The sequence below is a fragment of the Pogona vitticeps genome, chromosome 4 (assembly GCF_051106095.1).
Source record: "Pogona vitticeps strain Pit_001003342236 chromosome 4, PviZW2.1, whole genome shotgun sequence".
Lineage (NCBI taxonomy): Eukaryota > Metazoa > Chordata > Lepidosauria > Squamata > Agamidae > Pogona > Pogona vitticeps.
The window spans coordinates 995,755-1,013,372 of record NC_135786.1 but is presented as its reverse complement, the minus strand read 5'-3'; the positions used below and the strand labels follow the sequence as shown (position 1 = coordinate 1,013,372).

Genomic DNA, 17,618 nt, shown 5'->3' with positions numbered 1-17,618 from the left:
TGGAGAATGAGACCCGGCCGTTAAGAGTGGCCAGCCCGGCCCAGATACAGAGTCTGCTGTGAGGAGAGAAGGAACTGGGAAGGCCTTGAGGACAAATTTGGTGGTACAATTGCTGGCCAAGTCTTGTCACACACAAAAAAGAAGTCCTTTTTGTTGCACAAGCCCTGGCAGAGCTAAAAGTCCACCTGAGCTGATGGTGGACGTTCCGGATGCTTGAGCCGGGCAAAGCCCCCCTCGCACCTCCCCGTTAGGCTGTGGGTGAGGCTGCGTGAGACGTGAGCCTCAGCAGGAACGGGTGCTTGGCCCATTCTCCTACCACCCTGACTGCCAGACGGGGCCACCTTCTCATGGCTGTGGGTCGCCAACTTCTCTCCTCAGACAGACTTTACCTGGGCTGGCTAACCTGGGCTCCATTTCCATAACTGGCTGGCCCAGAAGCAGTTCTGCTCCCGGAGCCCTTCCTGCACCACCTCTGGGATGACGTATGTTCAAAGGACATTGTTAAGTGATGCCTACCTTTCAGTCTCCGGCTTTGGCCTTGGCCTCTCACGGAAGGAGATGCTGTGAAACTGGCCAGCCGAGGCGCTACGGGTACCTGCCACGTCTCGCCCTAAGAACGCTGGAGGGCCTCCTCAGCCCTGCCCTCCCTAATGAGGCATCCCAAGCCGGACCATAGTCTGAGAGGCCCCCAGCCAAGGCTGTGTGGGGCACCTGCCCAGCCCCAGGTGACGTCACGCATCAAGGTGAGGGTTCACCTCCTGGAATTGCTTGCCTAGGTTGCCGAGCAGGCGAGAGGGATGGGGATAAACACAGGTGTGGGAGGGAGGGAGGGAGTGGCGCCCATTCCAGCAGGATTGTTCTCACCTGAATTGCTGGAAAGGTAGGTGTCGGCTCTGTCTCCTCGGTGAAGGGAGGAGGGAGGAGGGAGGAGCGGCCCTGGCATGCAGCGCAGCAAGATGCACGTGCTGACGGAGCACCCCAAACCACGGCTGGACTTCATTCCACCTCAGCCATCGCCTGATTGGATAAACCGAGGGCCGGTCTATCATCTTCTGGGAAACCCAGTTTAGACTGCGACGGTGTCTGAGCTGTGGCCTGCCCGCCTTGGGCGCCTCCAGCAGAACGCACCAGGAGAACCTCAAGCTCCTGAATGGAGCGCTCAGAGAAAGGCCGGCAGCAGCAAACCCCCTGCCGCAGGACTTCTTGCCCTTGGCAAGACTGAGCTGCCGAGAGGAAAAGCAAAACCTGCCTCAGTCCAGCAGACCGGATAGGTAGCCAAGTCAGGGGCCCTTTCGAGACCAGCAGGTTCAGAGTGCAGGAGCTGACTCCAAAACGGAGAGAATGAAGAGTGGCTAGGTTTCCACGCTTTAGGAGGGTCCCGTCCATCTGACGTGGGCCACAGGGCGTCCTGCTTTGTGCTCTAGCCCGCCTCTTCTTAGCCTTTCAGGGGCCACAGCCCTCTCCTTGTCCCTTTAAGCCATTCCTGCCCACGGGAGCCAGGACGGTGATCCCTACGTAGGAGGCACCAAGAGGACGGGCAGACAGAAAAGAAAAGCACCCAGCAGGAAGGGTCTTCCCTGGAATGGTGGGGAGGGGCAGCCAAGCCACAAATTGCACCACCGACTGGGCCAGATCCCAAACTGGCAAGAGGGCACTCCCAGAAGGCAGGCGACTCGCCGTGAGTGGCCCCTGTCCGAGAGCAGCCCCACGCAGTCCCATGGCGTGACTGTTGTTGGAGGAGAGAGGCCGATGCTGCCCCCAGAGCCCTGAGGCACCTTCCCTGATGGTGGCTAGAAAAAGCTGCCAAGATATTTCCAGCTAGCCTTTTCAAAACCAATGCACTTTTCTTTTTCTTTTTAAATAGAGAGGGCCAACTGAGAGCACTTAGCCCTGCAGAACGGGACTAAAGAGACGTCGCCAGTGATTTAGTATCTCGATCCCCTGCGGAAGAGGCTGACTTAATGCCATTTGTCATCCAAGGACTCTGAAGGAATTCAGAGCACGCTGCCTGTGCCCCAGACTTAAGGGGTGGGGGTGGGGGGAGGGTTGCAGCTCTGCAAGATCCAACAGATCAGACAAGAGGCAAAAAAAGCAAAGTGTGCCACTTACACACCGCCTATAGCACTTAAAGCATTCTCTGGATAATTTACAGTTTAGTTATGCAAGCTACACATTCCACAGAGAGAGAGAGATGAGCAAGCTGGGTATTCAATGTACCAACCTCGGAAGGGTGGAAGGCTGAGTGAACCTTGAGCCAGCTCCCTGGAATTAAACCTAGGTCATGATGAGCAGAGTTTTGGCTGCAGTACTGCAGTTGGACCACTTCATCACAAAAGTGCAGACTTGAAGTTTTCACCAAAGCCCCCCTCACAGTGTGAAAGGAGACCACAAAACAGGCCAGCTCTAAAGCAGGCCAACAACACAGGACCACAAGACCATCCAGACTACCAAAGAGCCTCCTCTGACTCTGTAGCTGGCACTCCTGCTGTCAGGAAGGTTATGGAAGGAGAAGCCATGACTCCAGAGGTCATGAAACCTAATCCAGACAAGACAGAGGTGCTCCTGGTCAGCCAAAATGCAGAGCAAGGAATAAGGATGCAGCTGGTGCTGGATGGGGTGACACCCCCTCTGAAAAGACAGGCAGACAGCTCAGATGTGCTCCTGGGTTCATCTCTGGGCCCAGATGCCTGGGTTTCAGCAACCACCAGGGAGGGCCTTTGCACAGGTAAAACTAGTGTGCCAGCTGCACCTGCTCCTGGAAAGGTCTGACCTGGCCACAGGGACACAGGCCTTAATTGCATCCCGGCTGGATTACTGTAATATGTTCTCTGTGGGGCTGCCAATGGAAAGTGTCAGGAAACGTCCAATGGGTCCAAAACGCAGCAGCAGCCAGATGCTTAAGTGGGGCGGGTCACAGGGATCACGCACCCTCCCTGTTACAGCAGCTCCAGACTTTATATCTAGAGAGGCCATATCAGCCACAGCCAAATCCATGTGGTAACCAGGCAGAAATTTTAACTAACGGTGCCAGTGGTGCCCAGCATGGTGCAGTGGGTGAGGGGCTAGGACTGCTCAGAGAGTGGCTGACACTAACGGGGCAGGGTAGAAATGAAGACCTGCGTTCAGATCCTCGCTTGCCCATGGAAATTCACCAAGAGACACAGACACACACGCAGAGAGAGGGTTTTCAAGAGCAGACTTGCGCTTCCACTGGAGGACAGCAGAGGGCAGCGCAAGCTTGCGTTTCTTTGGACTGGTTGACCTAATAAATTAGCAAATTATACATTTTTTATTATATCCTGACGTTAACACGCTAAAAATAATTTGCTAACGTGAATCATTCTGGTTAATTGCATTAGTGAAAACAACTACATTAATTTATTGGGTTAATTATTTGTAATGTGTTTCCTTCATTTGTTTTTATTCTAAATTACCAAGAACTGATTAAAAAGGAAAAAAAAACTCCAAATAAATTGCAGTAAATGTAAAATGTTAACCACTAGACAACTAATATGCCTTAGTGTGATGCAATCCATAGCTATGCTTAAAACCATCTTTTTTAAAAAACAACAACAGTCGATTGGAACAAATGAATTAATTTCCAGCTAATGATGCCCAAGATCTGGATTCAAGAGTCACAACATGGGGGATGAATGGGTTGCGCCGTGTGGATCGAAGAGGAAGGCAGGGGACAGCTGTGGTTCCCGACCAGGTGCCTCATCAGCACGGGCGCAGGCCAGCTGTGGAGGGTGGGGTTAGGATTGGGCTCCTGGATCAGACCCTTCTTGTGAGAGGGAGGAGCAGCCTTGGCGAGAGCCGCAGGAAAAGCCCCTCTGCGTGTAAACACACCACTGCAGCCCTGGCGGCGACCACGTGAATCCAAGGGCCCACACTCACAGTCCCGCAGACGTGGCCCAACCTCCGGCAGTTGGCCACTGAAGAAAATGACTCTTTCCGTGGGCCAAGCAACTTGGCCTCTGCACCTAGAAAACTAGCAGGCCGGGGCCAACGGTCACGTCCGGCACGGCCTCTCCCTCCCTTTCTCCTTCATGGAGGAGCGTTCCACAGCTGGAGCCTCCAGCTAGAGTTCAAGGCAGCCCAGCACCAGCACCCAGGGATCCCTGAGCGAGAGCCGAGAGGTGCCAGCTGGAGGCGGGGAGGGGAGGGGAAGCCTCTCCGACGGAGCCGAGCTCGTCCTGGCCCATAAAGCGGGTGAGCGGGCAAGTATGTAGGTGGCTGCACCCTGTTCCCGGGGCGGGGGGGGCAAGGGAGGGAGGGAGGGAGAACAGGGTCCTTCAGGGCTCGACCTCCCTCCGGTTCAGGGCTCAGGGGCCTCCTGAGTCGAACCACAGGGCGGCTTCTGGGTTTTCTCCATCGCTTCAGGGAGACGCGGCTCCCTCAGCATCTGCCAGGGACCCCTCCCTCAGCAGCCACAGCATCGTGTGGTTGGGGAAGGGAGGTCCGCGTAGCCCAGACCCTTACAAGATGCCCCCTGGAAAAATGAAGATATGATTTGAAAAATACAATATTCCAACAATGAATGTTGGGGATCCAAAGATCCCTTTCTGCCCTCAATGAGGCATTTGGCTACGAGAAATATAAGTGGGCTTTTCCAGTGGTTTTTTTTAAAAAATTGAAGGATTTGGGGGGGTCAGAGTCACGGGAATACAGCTGGTGGGCATTTCGGATGAGAATGTTAGACAAGCCCCAAATTCAGCACGGAGCCCCTTGAACTATCCAACGTGCAGCTGCTCCTGATGAGGAACTCCTGACCGTTGCAGCGGGGGCAAAGGAGGAGCGCCCTTGAGGCATGGAGGGGCCTCCTTTGGGCCCCCCCCCACATGGGGCCTGAGGTGCAGCACAGCTGGGAAAGGCTGCTTTCGCTCAGATTATAATGCCCAGCATCCCCTAGCCGGCATGGGACTCGGAGTCCCAAGGAGATGCTTGTTAGAGCTGAGCTGCCCAGCCTTGCCCTGCCCAGCCTTGCCTGGGGCCATGCCCGGCGGAGGAAGGGAGGCCTTTCCTGGGGGAACCGGCTGTTCCTTCCACCGGGACCATGAGGCGGCTTCACAGGAACCGCCAGGACTCCCTGGCGCCACATCTGAGGGCTGGTGGGTGGCTCTCCAGCCCACCTGCCGGGGTGGTTCTCGTGCCACGCCCTTAATAGGTGACCCATCCGAGCACCTTTCTCGGGCCTGCCAACATCAGAGCAACTGAGCGATGTGAACAGGGCTGGAGGGTGTGAGTTTCTCCGTTTGAACGGCAAAGGGTGGCGGTCCTGCAACGTTTTTGGAAAGCAGTTCCAGCTGGACGGGTTCTAGAGAATCTGTTTTCTTTCCCAGGAAGACTGCGGACGACCAGAGCCTGTGCTGACCGACACACACACACCCCCAGGTCCTTCCCAGGCCATTCCCAGCAGAGGTGCAGGGTCCTCTCCGACCAGCCTCATGAGGTCCCCAGGGCGACTTTTGCTCCTTGGATCGCTGGCCCTCTGGGCCAACCTGCCTGCGGTGTCCGGCGACTTGGGTGAGTCCAGCGGAGGCTCTTGGGCGAAGGTAGAAGGAAGGATGCTCTTTGGAGCGCATCCTGGGGCTTTCCTTTGAACGTCTTGCCCGCTGAGGGCCCACAGGGCGGGAGCCACTCCGGCCTCCTCTCTGCCGGCCAGCCTCCCAGCCCCTCTTCCCTTTCTCTCTTCCACCCCCCCCCCCAGGGATCTGCATCCTTCCTCCGGACGGGGGGCTCTGCTTTGTTCTAGAACGGCGCTGGTACTACGACTATGAGAAGAAGAAATGCCTCCCCTTCTCCTGGGGCGGGTGCACCAGCAACGAGAACAATTTTGAGACCCGAAAGCAGTGCGAGGATGCCTGCAGCCATTACGGTAAGGCTCTCTCTTTCCCCCCCCCCAGCCCCCAGCACCCAAGGCAAGGGACGATCCAGGCGAAAGCACCCCCTGAACCCCCAAAAAGGGCTCAGGGCAGGAACAGCCACCCAGGTAGTCTAGAAGCTCAAAGTATTCCCCCCCCCAAAAAAAAAAACTCTGGCACCCATCAGCTCTGCACAGCAACCAGACAGATCTCCCTGGGGACGCCCAGCAGTGGCACGGGGTGGGTGGGGGCTTAAATGACCTGCCTGTTCGTATTGTATAATAAGGGAAGAAGCATGGTCACATTTATGAACCTCTAACATATTCTCTCTCTCACGGGGGGTGGGGGGTGGCCAAAGGACCTTTCTTGGGAAGGAAGAGTATATAGAGGTATAATTTGTATCGTATAGTTTGTGTGCATGATCCACACCAGTACAACACAGTTCACTTGTCCCTTGTGCAGCCTTTGGGTTTCTCCTTTCTGTCCCTTTTCTGGATCTGCAATTAACCTGATATTTGTGAACCGGATCGTGATGATCCAAGGGTTGCTCCCCAGAATATCCCCACCATCAGCGCAGCTCTTAGGGAAGCCGAGTCTCTCTGGGTGAGACGCATGACGCCCTCCCCCTGCACGCGCACCCTATGACTCTGTGGTCTCTTTCCTGAGACACCGCTGTGAGAGTAAAGCCGCGTGAGCTTTCGTGGAGTCCTGCCCGTTTCTCCAGAGGCCAAGAAGAAGCGGGTCGTCGTCGTCCCCAAATCTTCACACTGGGAGTCTTCAAAGGGGCCGCAGTCCATTTTTGTCTGAATTCTTGGTGTGGGAGTCACTCTGCTTTCCCTTGGTGGCGCAACCTTCCCCCCCCCCCCGCTTTCTGAGAACACCCTTCGTGGCGTGAACAGGCGTCCGCCTGGGCTGTTGATGACGCTCTCTCCCCATCCTGACTCTTGCCCGTGAGTCAGAGCAGGCAGGAATCTGGCCCACCGCTGGAAACCTCTGCCTGGCTAAATCCTTTCCGAGGAGGAGGTTGCCCATCTTCTTCGTCATAAAAGGACCACAAACCGGCCTGTTATTTCTGCTGAATCCTGTCTCCTCCCAGACTCCTTGGCAGAAAGACCGGCTTCTTGAGTTAAAATATGGGTCGCTTCAGCAGAACTGGGCGGGTCGGGTGACGTTCTGCCCTTCTCTTGCCAGGTTAACAGAGACGCTGGAGAGGAGAGGCTGAGCAACATTGGGAGCAGCCGACGGGCGCAAGACCCCGGATGTGGACCCCCAGCCGAGAGCCCCAGGGCAGGGGGGCAGGGCCGGGGGCGGTGGGGGAACCCTGTGTCTTGTGCTCCTCAAATAAGCAAAGGCAAGCACTCTCGCACATGCCTCCATCCGTCTGACCCAGCTTTTGTGAATGAGAGGGTGTTCCCATAAGGAAGGGGTAGGGGTGGAGGGGAATGGAACGGATGACGTTGCCTTCAAGAGAAACGGTCTCCTTCAGGTCTGACGGAAGAAGGACAGGGTTAGCCTTTGCTGAATGGGGTCTGGCCACGCTGACGAGACAGGGACGCCTCCAAAGAGCTGGGTGGGTGGGAAGGCCAACGGCACGGGGAGGGCAGGGAACCCATTTAGAAACCTCCCCCTTCCAGGAGGTCTGCTGGGCTTAGATGCAGAGACTCTTTTGCAGGAAGTTCAGCCACAAATGGGGGTGTGGGTGCGTGTGCTGGCCTGCGGCTGAATCCCGTCCACAGGTCTTTCCCATTTCAACCCACAAAGGGCCCATGGATGCCCCTCCCCTTTCCCAGATCCCACCGCTGCCACCAAAGCACCCCCTCCCAGGGATCCCCCATACACCCCACTGGCCTGGGAGTATGGGGCGGGGAGAGGCGCCCACCCCCATCAGAGCCAATGGTGGAGGGATCCAAGCCATTGTCTCCAGCCTTTAATGCCGGATGACACAAATAAGCTTCGCCCACCTTAAACTTTCCAAAATGGTGGGGGAGAGAAACAGGAATGCCCAGGATGGCCTCCTGCAGCCAAGCCTGGGTCCCGCGTGCAGCTTTGCTCTCCCCCTTGCCCTGCGTGGGGCGCCCCGGAAGGGGATGCATCCTCGGCTGTCTGGCCCGTCTGAATCGGAGGGGCTGGGACATCCGACACCAGAGCCAGGGGGATCGGGGTCTCCCCACGCCTCAGATGCCGTCTCGCCCCCTTGGGATCCACACCCCGAACCAGTTCTCTGCCTTTGGCATAAAATTAGGAAACTATTCCTGAGTGTTGGTTCTCCTTCTCAGATCCCCACCACCCACTTCCACTGCCCAGTTCCCAGGGACACCCCCCCAGGCCCCTCTGGACCAGAGGGAGGCAAAGAGGGCTGGGAAGAGGGGTCTGGGGGTCTGGCACCCTCCCAGGCCAGTTCCCTCGCAAGCGAGTCCCGTGGACTCAGCTGCCCAGTAAAGCCGCTGCTGTTTTTATCCCCTGGGTTGAAAGTGACCACAGACGCCCCTCTGGTCAGAGCAAGGGAGAGAAGAAAGGGCAAGGAGAGGATGGAGGGGGCAGGAGAGCCCAAAGCAACCCGAATATGGGGCATGCTTCCATGACCTTTTATTTTCTTCGGCTGGAGAAGCCCTGCAGCTGGAAGACCATGCATCAATTCTCAGGGTGGGTGGGTGGGTGGGTGGGGGATGTGGAGAAACCAAAGAAGTGGGGGAGAAAGGCCCACAGCCGGAGGGCTCCCAGGCGAGACAGGTTCTGCTCTCTGACAGCCGCTGCGTCTTTACCATCCTCCTCCTTCACGCTAAGGCATCCCTGGAAGAAAAAGGTCAGCGAGACGGAGATGTCAGCTTCCTGGGAAACTCTGTTTTGTCACAACCCTCCCCAAAAGGATGCTTGGGGGGGGGAGAGGAACTTGCAGAGGACACGCTGGATCAGATTTCCCGGTGGCTTGAAGACAGAGTCCTGGGTGCTCCCCAGTCCTTCCTCCCCATGGCCAGCTGAGCAGGCCCAGGCAGGGGACCTGCAGAAATGATGACTGGTCGGTCCGGACACGCAGAGGGCACAGATTTCACCTTGGAGCCAAGAATGCACGGGGCTCCGTCTCTCCATGGCTTTGCACCTCCTGCTTGGCCTGGGTGGAGAAAACAAGCCCTCGCAAGGCGCCGGAGCATTTTCCAGGCCTGGAATGGCATGTTGGGAGCCAAGGTATCTCTGCAAACAGGCACCAACCTGCTTGCTACCCACGGTCTGTTTGATGCAGTTTGTTTTGCTTACAGATCACCCGACTTAGTGATACCACTACTCGGGGCCATTGAGATAACATAAAACAAACCATACAACCCAAATTAAAACTAATCTGAGGAAAGGTCCTCAGTCGCCTAACTGATCAAGATTGATCAAAACAAAGGCTCTTGCACCAGAGCAGGAGGTGTGTCTCCAGCGGGCATCAGCGCCCCGGCCACCACAGGGAGGCCCCCCAGCTACCGATGGTGGTGCCAGGAACAGGGCGGGGGCGGCAGCCTGGGAGTCGTGGCACGGAGCACTGCTCCCCAGGCAGGGGCAACATGGGCCGGCTGGCCTGTGCCAGGGTGCCGGGAGGCCCCCCAGCCCTGGCTCTCACATGAGATCAGCTGGACAGGAAGCCTTGGTGGGGTTTTGCAAAATGTGGACTGGGCACCATTGTAAGCCACGGCAAGGCACACGCCCCTGACGTGCGGTGGCCGAGCGACAGGAGCCGTTGCGGACCCCTCTCACTGGGTCCCTTTGGCCCAGTTGTTCCATGGGCAGCATCAACACGGGGATGCTGTCGGGGCATGGCCAGGGTCTGGGTTTGGGATCCCAGCGGGCACGGCTGAGCACCACAGTGGAAGAGCTGCTGCCAGAAACACTGCTTCCGTTCTCTCTCTCTCTCTCTCTCTCTCTCTCTCTCTCTCTCTCTCTCTCTCTCTCTCTCTCTGTGTGTGTGTGTGTGTGTGTGTGTGTGTGTTTGGGGGGGGACCCCAGTTGAAGAACATGCAATTAATCAATCATAGCAGTTGGAGCTGGTGAGTTGATTAACTTGTTTTCACTCTGGAAACCCCCTAAAATGGCTTTGATGTTATTTCTGCATGAGAGCAAAGGAAACCACAGGGTGAGGGGGCGCAATGCCTACCCTCCAGGAAAATGTTGCTTTTCAGAGAGGCCTCTCAAGCCACCACCCCCCCACAAGCCTGATTCTTACGCCTTGTGCTCTGCCTTCCGTTTGGAAATATGCCTTGTGGTATGTTGTTTTATTTGTCTGATCAGTTTTATTTAAAATTCTATTGTCCTTGTTCATGATTTTATTTTATCCTGTTGTAAACCAACCATAATAGTGCTTTGCACTAGTGGGGACATATTCCAATCCAATCCAATCCAATCCACCCATCCATCCATCCATCTACTATTTGTTCGTTCATTTGTTTGTTTGCTTGTTTGTTTGTTTCCTTCCTTCCTTCCTTCCTACCTACCTACCTACCTACCTTCCTTCCTTCCTTCCTTCCTTCCTTCCTTCCTACCTTCCTTCCTTCCTTCCTTCCTTCCTTCCTTCCTACCTACCTACCTACCATCCAATTGCTAGGATTTGGGAAGGAGGACTTCTTCGCTCCTCCATCACCCACAGGTCTCGTCCTGCCACAGCTGCAAGCACAACGCCCCCCCCCATGCAGATTCCAACTTACCTGGGGCCCCCACAAGCCCGCTGACACTGCTCCCGACGGTCGAACCTGTTCAGGTTCCCGCGGCATCCTCCGTAAATGAACTGCTCACAACGTTTGCTGGCCCAGTTGTAGTAGAACTTGGGCATCCTGGCCTTGCAGGGCCCAACGGCCGGAGGCAACTTGCAGAGATCTGGAAGAGGAAGCAACGGAGAGACAGGCAGGCAGGGAAGGAGGGAGGGAGGGGAGGGGCACCAAGGGTCAGGGTGAGACTTAGGGGACCAGGCCATCTTGTTTTGCGCTCCTGCCCCCCCAAACAGAAATGCAGGGGTCTTCATAGGGGAAGGGCCACTCTGCCCATTGGGGCTGCCCTTGCACAGTGCACGGTGCCCTTCCTATAGATCTGCATCTCCCTGTAGGGATCAGGGCAATGACATTTGTTGGCTAAGAAGGGAAGTTGAAGGCTAGGAATATGGAGCAATCACCAAGAACGGGGATGGTGAGGCAAAAGGAAAGGAAAAACTACCCTTAACGTTTGCTATTCCGGGAAAGCCATTTAGCACAAGACAGGGCTAAGCCTCGGGCTGGGAGCGGAAGCCCCTGGAACAGGCTTCTGGGTCAGCAAGAGGGGGGACAGGACGGGGTGCCCATCAGGGAGCTGGGGCCTCTGCCACAGACATGGGTAAAAAAATGGCCAGCCCTCCTGGAAGGGGGGGGAAGGACCCCAGGGCAGCATCACTGAGCAAATGCCGGCCAGAACCAAGCGTGGGGAGGGCAGCTAAGCTCCCTTGGCAACATGTTGGTTTGTCCCACAAACACACACACACAGAGACAAACACACATGCGCATACACAGGTTCCTAAAATGCAGCACTGCCACATTTCTCCAACCCTTTCCTCACGGCTGGCTCTTGTGGCCTGCGATGCACACAGAGAATCCAGGGGCCTCCGATGGAGAGACCGGAGGGCCGTCCGGGGCCCGCCTCCACCTGCTTCGCAGTCCTTATCTCAGGAGGGATGGAGAAACCCTCGCAAGGGGGATGCCACCATCTCCGTGTTTTTTCCTCTTCCAGCTGCACGAGGAGGCGCCGGTTGGTGGATGGAGGCACACGCCTGCACGCATCCACCAGGAGAGCTAGCCAACTCTTCCCTGGACTTTAAATCAAGGTCTTTTCTGCACCGCTCTTCAACTGCCTCTCGGGGACATTGAGGCAGCAGGAGAAGCAGCTTCAGGACCAGGGGGGGCCCATCCCGCCCTGGGCATGAAGATCAGGCAATCCCTGAACTGCTCCCTGTGCACACCAAGAAAGGCACACAGAGAGAGAGAGTGTGTGTGTGCGTGTTGCTCAACTGTAAGCTCAAAGAAGTCCTCAAGGAAGGAAGGAAGGAAGGCCATGTGGCTTTTCTTCCTAAATCAGGGGTGCCTCCTCCTCCTCTCGTGTTGACGCGACATGAGCTCTGGGGCCTCCAGACATTGCAGTGGCCCTGATCCATTCCCAGGACGAGTCTGAGCTTTGTGTGCCACAGCATCATGCGCCCCAAAGTGCTGCAGGAACATGCCTGAGGACGTTTACGTCCATCAGAGATCATGAAAGGGCATGAGAAGAAGAACGCCTTGCGTCTACGCAGAGGGAAGCCCTTTATTTTGCTCAGGCGTGCTGATGCCCGTGAAAGGGGCCCCGAAATAAGGCCATTCTTACTTGATTCTGGTGTCTGGCAAGTGTCGCCACAGAGTGAGCTGCAGCACTTCTTCTTTGGGGGACAGTCGGCATCCGCCCTGCATGCCTCGCAGCTCCTCCTGCCGGAAGGCGTCGAGTGACCCCAGGGCAACTCCAGGCAGTAGCCGGGGCGGCCTGGAAAGGTGGGGAGAGGAAAGGACAGGGTCACAAGCTCGACCACAGAAAGGACAGGGGGGACATTGGGCTTGGAAAGGCGGGCGCCAGCCCAGAGCCTGACAGACCACGAAAGCAAGCCCAGCCACGGGCGCAGAAAGAGCACCTGGCTGCAGGAGAAGCACCTCGGAGCCCCCGTTGTGGTGCAAGGCTCAGGCGATGAGCAGATATGTGCCGTTGGAAGGCTATTCCTCGGGAGACTCTGAGACACGGTGAGGGTTCCCAGCTGGGGCCTCTGCCCCAGAGCCCCACGGGAAGGCAGCTGGAGCCCGCCTGCCTGGACCTCCCTTCCTCATCCTTCTCCCGGCTGCACTGGAGAAGGCTCTCCCGTAGAAAAGGTCTCTCCGCTCTCCGTGCAAACTGAGAGAGAGAAAGAGCCACAGAGTCTCCAGGGGTGTTGGTCAGCACCTCGGGGTCCCCCAAAAGCCTTAGGAAAGCCCACAGGCAGGGCCTGAGGAAGCCCACACATGCCCCTGCTGTTGCTTGGTGGGTTGCCACTCAACTCCCAGGCCACGAGCACAGAAACAGCTGCGTGGACATCAGAACAAGAGCCGGTCTCCAAACCACGAGTTTCATTCATGTGCTCTGAGTGAATATTCAGTCCCGGGATAGGACTTTTCTTGAGGGCCTGAATTTCATCGAATCAAAGAATCATCGAATATGACCACATCATAACAATGAGGATCGCCCTCAAGATTTCAAGAGCGCCCGGTCTTTTTGTTGCAAAAGGGAGAAGATGGGTCAACGTCAGGGTCGGGGTTGGGGTTGCCTGTCTCCTCTTCCGCCTCTTTCCCCCCTGATCCTTTCCCTAATGAAGAGGTCCGTCGATCATGAAAGCACGCCCTAGGAGGTTCTGTGCTCTGAGGGTGGGTGAGGATGGGTTTGGTCTCCTGTACTCTAGTCCCGTTCCAGGATGATCCCCGTTCTGGTTCTGGGGTTCTGGGTCCTCCACCTTGTGGCAAGGAGAGGGTCTCCCGAAGGCAGCTTCTCTTTTCTTGGTGTGCAGATTCCCATTGGGTGCATCTCCTGCACAAGCTCTCCTCTGCTGGCATGGGGCTGTCCCCTGTGCCAGCAGAGGAGAGAGGCAGAAGGTAGGGTCCCCGAGTCCCTTCTCCCTCTCTGGCTGGCACCTCTCTTTCTGCCTCCTGGTTGGAATCTGGAGAGAAGGCACGTTGAGCCCAGAGGGCCTGAGAACAGGAGGAGCGGCCAGTGGCCGAGGAAGTCAAGGGTGGAAGGCAGGCACCTTTGTCTGCTCACCTTTTCTCTGACTTTGAGGGGTGGGGGGTTAAGGTGGTGGTGGGGAGAAGCCAGCGATGCATCTCCCCGCCTGCCCTGCAGAGCTCCTGGAGACCCCCAGGGCTTACCTTCAGCCTCTGAAGGAAGGAACACAGCAGAGAAAACCAAGAGCCCGAGGAAGAAAGCCATGCCTCCTGAGTCCACCGTGGTGGTGCCACGTCGGAGTGGCCAGCACAGAGTGGAGGCTCCAGGCACCTTCCCTCCCAAGGGGGGGGAGGGCCGGCAGGAGGAGCAGATCCACCCCATAACAGTCTGCTAGCCTGAAGGCCTTGCACAACAGTTTTGGCAACAGGAGGTTTTGAACAGAGCGTCTCGGATGGGCCTCCCCAACCATCTCAAGTGTGTGTGTGGGGGGGGGCAAACACCCCTCCGATGCACAACCAGGCATCTGCCCGTCTCAAGCTGTCAGAAAAGGAGGGGCTTCTCTGGGCTAGTCCTTCGAGGGGGAGGGGGAGACACCGGTCCCAGCCAGGGTTAAGGGTCAGCAAAGGTCAGCATCAGCAGCTTTCCTCTCCCCACCCCCACCCCACATGACCTTCCCTTCTTGGTCCATTTAATTTCAGCGGAGAAAAAGGGGGGAGGGGGAGACCCAGACCCACCTGGAATCTGGGAGCCTGCGGTATCTCCGCATTGCAGGGGTCAGTCATTCTGAAGCCACGTTAATGGCCACGGTTCTACGCCACTGGCTCCTGGGATCTGTAGTTTCACGGGGTGCCTAGAGTTGACCGCCTTCTTTTCGGAAAGGCAGCAAAGCTTCTGCATGCAGAATTCTGACCAAACTCCAAGACCCAGGACTCGGGGGGGGGGGGGCTGCAGAGTTAAAGCGTAACTTTGCAGCGTGGAGGCTCTGGGAGATGTGCCTCTGGTTGCATTGGAACGGAGAAAGGGAAAGGACGCTTGCATTGGAAAAGAGATGAGCTCCTTTCTAGCTAGCTGGGTCTGCTTGACGCCATGCCCAGATGAGAGCCAAGGTGCCCCCCCACACACACACACACACACACACGGCACAATACTCTTTAGACTGCTGCTCAGGAAAGAGAGAGGCCTTACATCTACTTCCTGAGTGACACAGCACCCACCACCGCAGGCAACCACAGGAAAGAGCCGCTCCGCCCACGTTAGAAGGCGGTTGTGTCCCTGGCACTGGGGGGGGGGGACTGCCCTGGAAATGGACCAGCCCACCCCAGCCTTGCACCCAGCTCAGGCTTGATCCTCTCTCCATGCCCGCTGCTCGGCTGCCGTCACTGGGCTTCGATCCCTCTGCAGATTAACAGCTGTGGCCCCACAGCTGAAGACCGAGGGGCTCCAAGGGAGGAGATGGGGAGTCTAGGCTTGCTCAGAAGATCCACGCCTCACCCCAGCTGGGAACAGGGCGCTCCATTCTGTTCCGCACAGCTTTGTACCAGGAAGAGGCCATGGGGAGAGAAGTGGCTTATGCATGTGATGAAATAAATGGCAAATGAATCAGGATATGACCCAGTGTGCCAACGTAGCTCATTCCATTGCTTGTTGGTAACGCATGGCCATCACACTTGGTGGCACAGCCTCTGGAAAAGAGGTGGAAAAGCTCTCCAGCCCCCTCACATCTGTTTGCTAGATCTTAAAAATAATGAGATAGGCACAAACCAAATCTCATCCCGGCTGTCCCCCCCCCCAGCTGCTATGAACTACAACCCCACCCACCACACACACACACACAACACGCACTCACACACACATGCACACACACACACAAACACCAAAAAAACTGGAAAGAGAATGGAATTTGTAGTCTAAAATGTTGAGAAAGCTCCAAGAATGCTACAGAAAAGCATCTCTTAAAGCCGTTAATTTAATGCACAGCTCGCACTGCCATAATGCCATATTTTTCCACAGACCATCAGACCTTCGTGGCTCTTTCCTCCCTAGGGGTGCAAGAGGGACCTGACCATTCTGCCAGTCCCAGCCATTTTTGACCAATTCAGGCCTTGGAGGAGGAACCTACCCACCTCCGGGACCCCCATGGATCCCAGGACATTTCCAAAAGCAACACTGGGCTCTCCCTTCTCCCCCCTCCCCACCCCTTGGTTTCCCACACAAGACTGAGGCTGACCTGCACAGGCTTGTGCCTCAAGTATTTGTTCTCTGCAGAATTCCTCTGTCTCTTGTGGCTGTTGTCAATTTCAGGCTCTCACACCTGAGGGTTTCCTCCCCCCCCCGCCTTTTTTTTAATTGAAATGCACACAGAACTTCCGATTGACAAAACAGCAAGCCAATCAGATGAGATCAAAGGATTGCCAAGCATGTCAGTTCTTTGTGATCAGTGGAGTAAGTCCTTCCATGTACCACCCTCTGAGGCAGGAGGAGTTCATCTGCATTGACAAAGGCTATAAATGAAGCATCAAAGCGACACAGAAATCCTGCATATGATGACGCTTCAGGCAAAAGCAACCCAGGACTGTCCACCTGAATCTTGCACAGGCCGTTGACAGGAAGCACAAACATGCTTCTCTTCAGAAGCCCACAGGAAACAGCAGACAAGGGACACAATAAGCATACATTAGGAATGTGATGTAACATCATAACACAACTTAGCATATCAAATGACTGAGCCCCACAATACAAGAAGAGCTGTGAAAAAAGGCTCATGATTGTTAGTGGGGAAGGTTTGCCTTTGCAAACTGAGGGTCATCCTGATTTGCTTGTCTGTTCTCATCACAATGGCCCACAAGGAGAGATGCTCAGAAGCGCTCTGGTTCACCTTCACCAGGTACTTACAGAGCAGCTAATTAAGAGTCCTCCAAGCGCTGGTATGGAATTCAGCAAAGAATGACATCAATTCCTGCACAGCATCTAAGGGGTTCTGTGTGTGATTTCACAGGAAGAAACCAAGGACATCTCACGGGCTGAGAAATCCCAGGCAAAGCAAGGAAAAAAGGCAGCAAATCCTATAGAAAGCCATGGAGCTGAGATGTAACTTGGATTCACCACCCTATTCTGGAGCATATCCAATGCAGTGAGCCTCTGGAATCCAAAACGACATCCATGATGGGCCAAGGGTGCAGGTGGGCTGGGGGTCCTCCTAAGTTAAAGGAGGGCTTCCTAAATAAAGTTCCCATGTTCAGAGTCAGGGGACCTTTGAAGGCCAGATCAAGCAGTTGGACAAGCAACGGCTAACATACCGCTAGGCCACTGACTGACAGCCAGAGACTCTACAGATTGACTTGGAATTCAACGTGGTAGGATTTGCTGATTTTACGTTCTCAGTTCTAGCAATCACCTCCATGTCAGGTTTCCATGTGAAATACCCATGGCCAACAGAGAGAAAGCAGAACCACTGGGCATCAGTGAGTTAAACAATGCTCCTTTTAGGTGGATTTATAGCAAGTGGATGGTCCAGACCGATGCTCACCATCCTAGAGGAAAAGTAACACTTTTGGGATTTGCAAGGTCTCACCCTGGTAAAAAGGTTGCACAGCTTATTTATAAATGGATGGCATGATGGTGTAGACGAGAAGGGCAGCTAGCTGCTAGAGATAGCAGGCCCTAGCCAGGAGAAGAAGCAGAGGGCCTGGTAGACGTGGCTGTCACAGAAACAGGGAAGATGTGTATTTGTTCCTCTTGTGTCTCTGAAGAAGTGGGTTTTGGTCCAGAAAAGTTCCCACTGAAATAAAGTTGTTAGTCTTAAAAGCACCTCAATATTTTGCCTCTTTCTTTTTCTCTCTCTCTCTCTTTCCCCTTTAATTTTGCCAAAATGCCGAAAGGGAGCAACTACATTTTTGGAAATCAAAGTCTACAGCTCACAAAGCAGAGGGAAACCAACCGGGAGCTGAAATTTGTTGACAGCTTTTGCTGAGACGTACCGGTCCTTTCCTCCAGAGGTGTCCATAAACATGAGCTCCATCCCCCCCCACCCTCAACCCCGGCACAACTGCT

At 55.5% G+C, this 17,618-nt stretch overlaps 2 protein-coding genes across 2 annotated transcripts; one reads left to right on the top strand and one right to left on the bottom strand.

Annotated features, from left to right (window-relative positions):
* The first annotated feature begins 5,227 nt into the window (after positions 1 to 5,227).
* Positions 5,228 to 7,233, top strand: LOC110086204 (protease inhibitor 1). The gene is made up of 3 exons (XM_078393107.1): positions 5,228 to 5,526; positions 5,711 to 5,878; positions 7,056 to 7,233. The coding sequence occupies exons 1-3, from the start codon at positions 5,448 to 5,450 to the stop codon at positions 7,058 to 7,060; spliced, it is 252 nt and encodes an 83-aa protein (XP_078249233.1). The 5' UTR covers positions 5,228 to 5,447; the 3' UTR covers positions 7,061 to 7,233.
* Positions 7,234 to 8,426: 1,193 nt separating this feature from the next.
* On the bottom strand, positions 8,427 to 13,959 carry LOC110086203 (eppin). The gene is made up of 4 exons (XM_020806998.3): positions 13,772 to 13,959; positions 12,216 to 12,368; positions 10,541 to 10,709; positions 8,427 to 8,654 (listed from the first exon to the last, which is right to left on the bottom strand). The coding sequence occupies exons 1-4, from the start codon at positions 13,947 to 13,949 to the stop codon at positions 8,639 to 8,641; spliced, it is 516 nt and encodes a 171-aa protein (XP_020662657.3). The 5' UTR covers positions 13,950 to 13,959; the 3' UTR covers positions 8,427 to 8,638.
* Between the last annotated feature and the right edge of the window lie 3,659 nt (positions 13,960 to 17,618).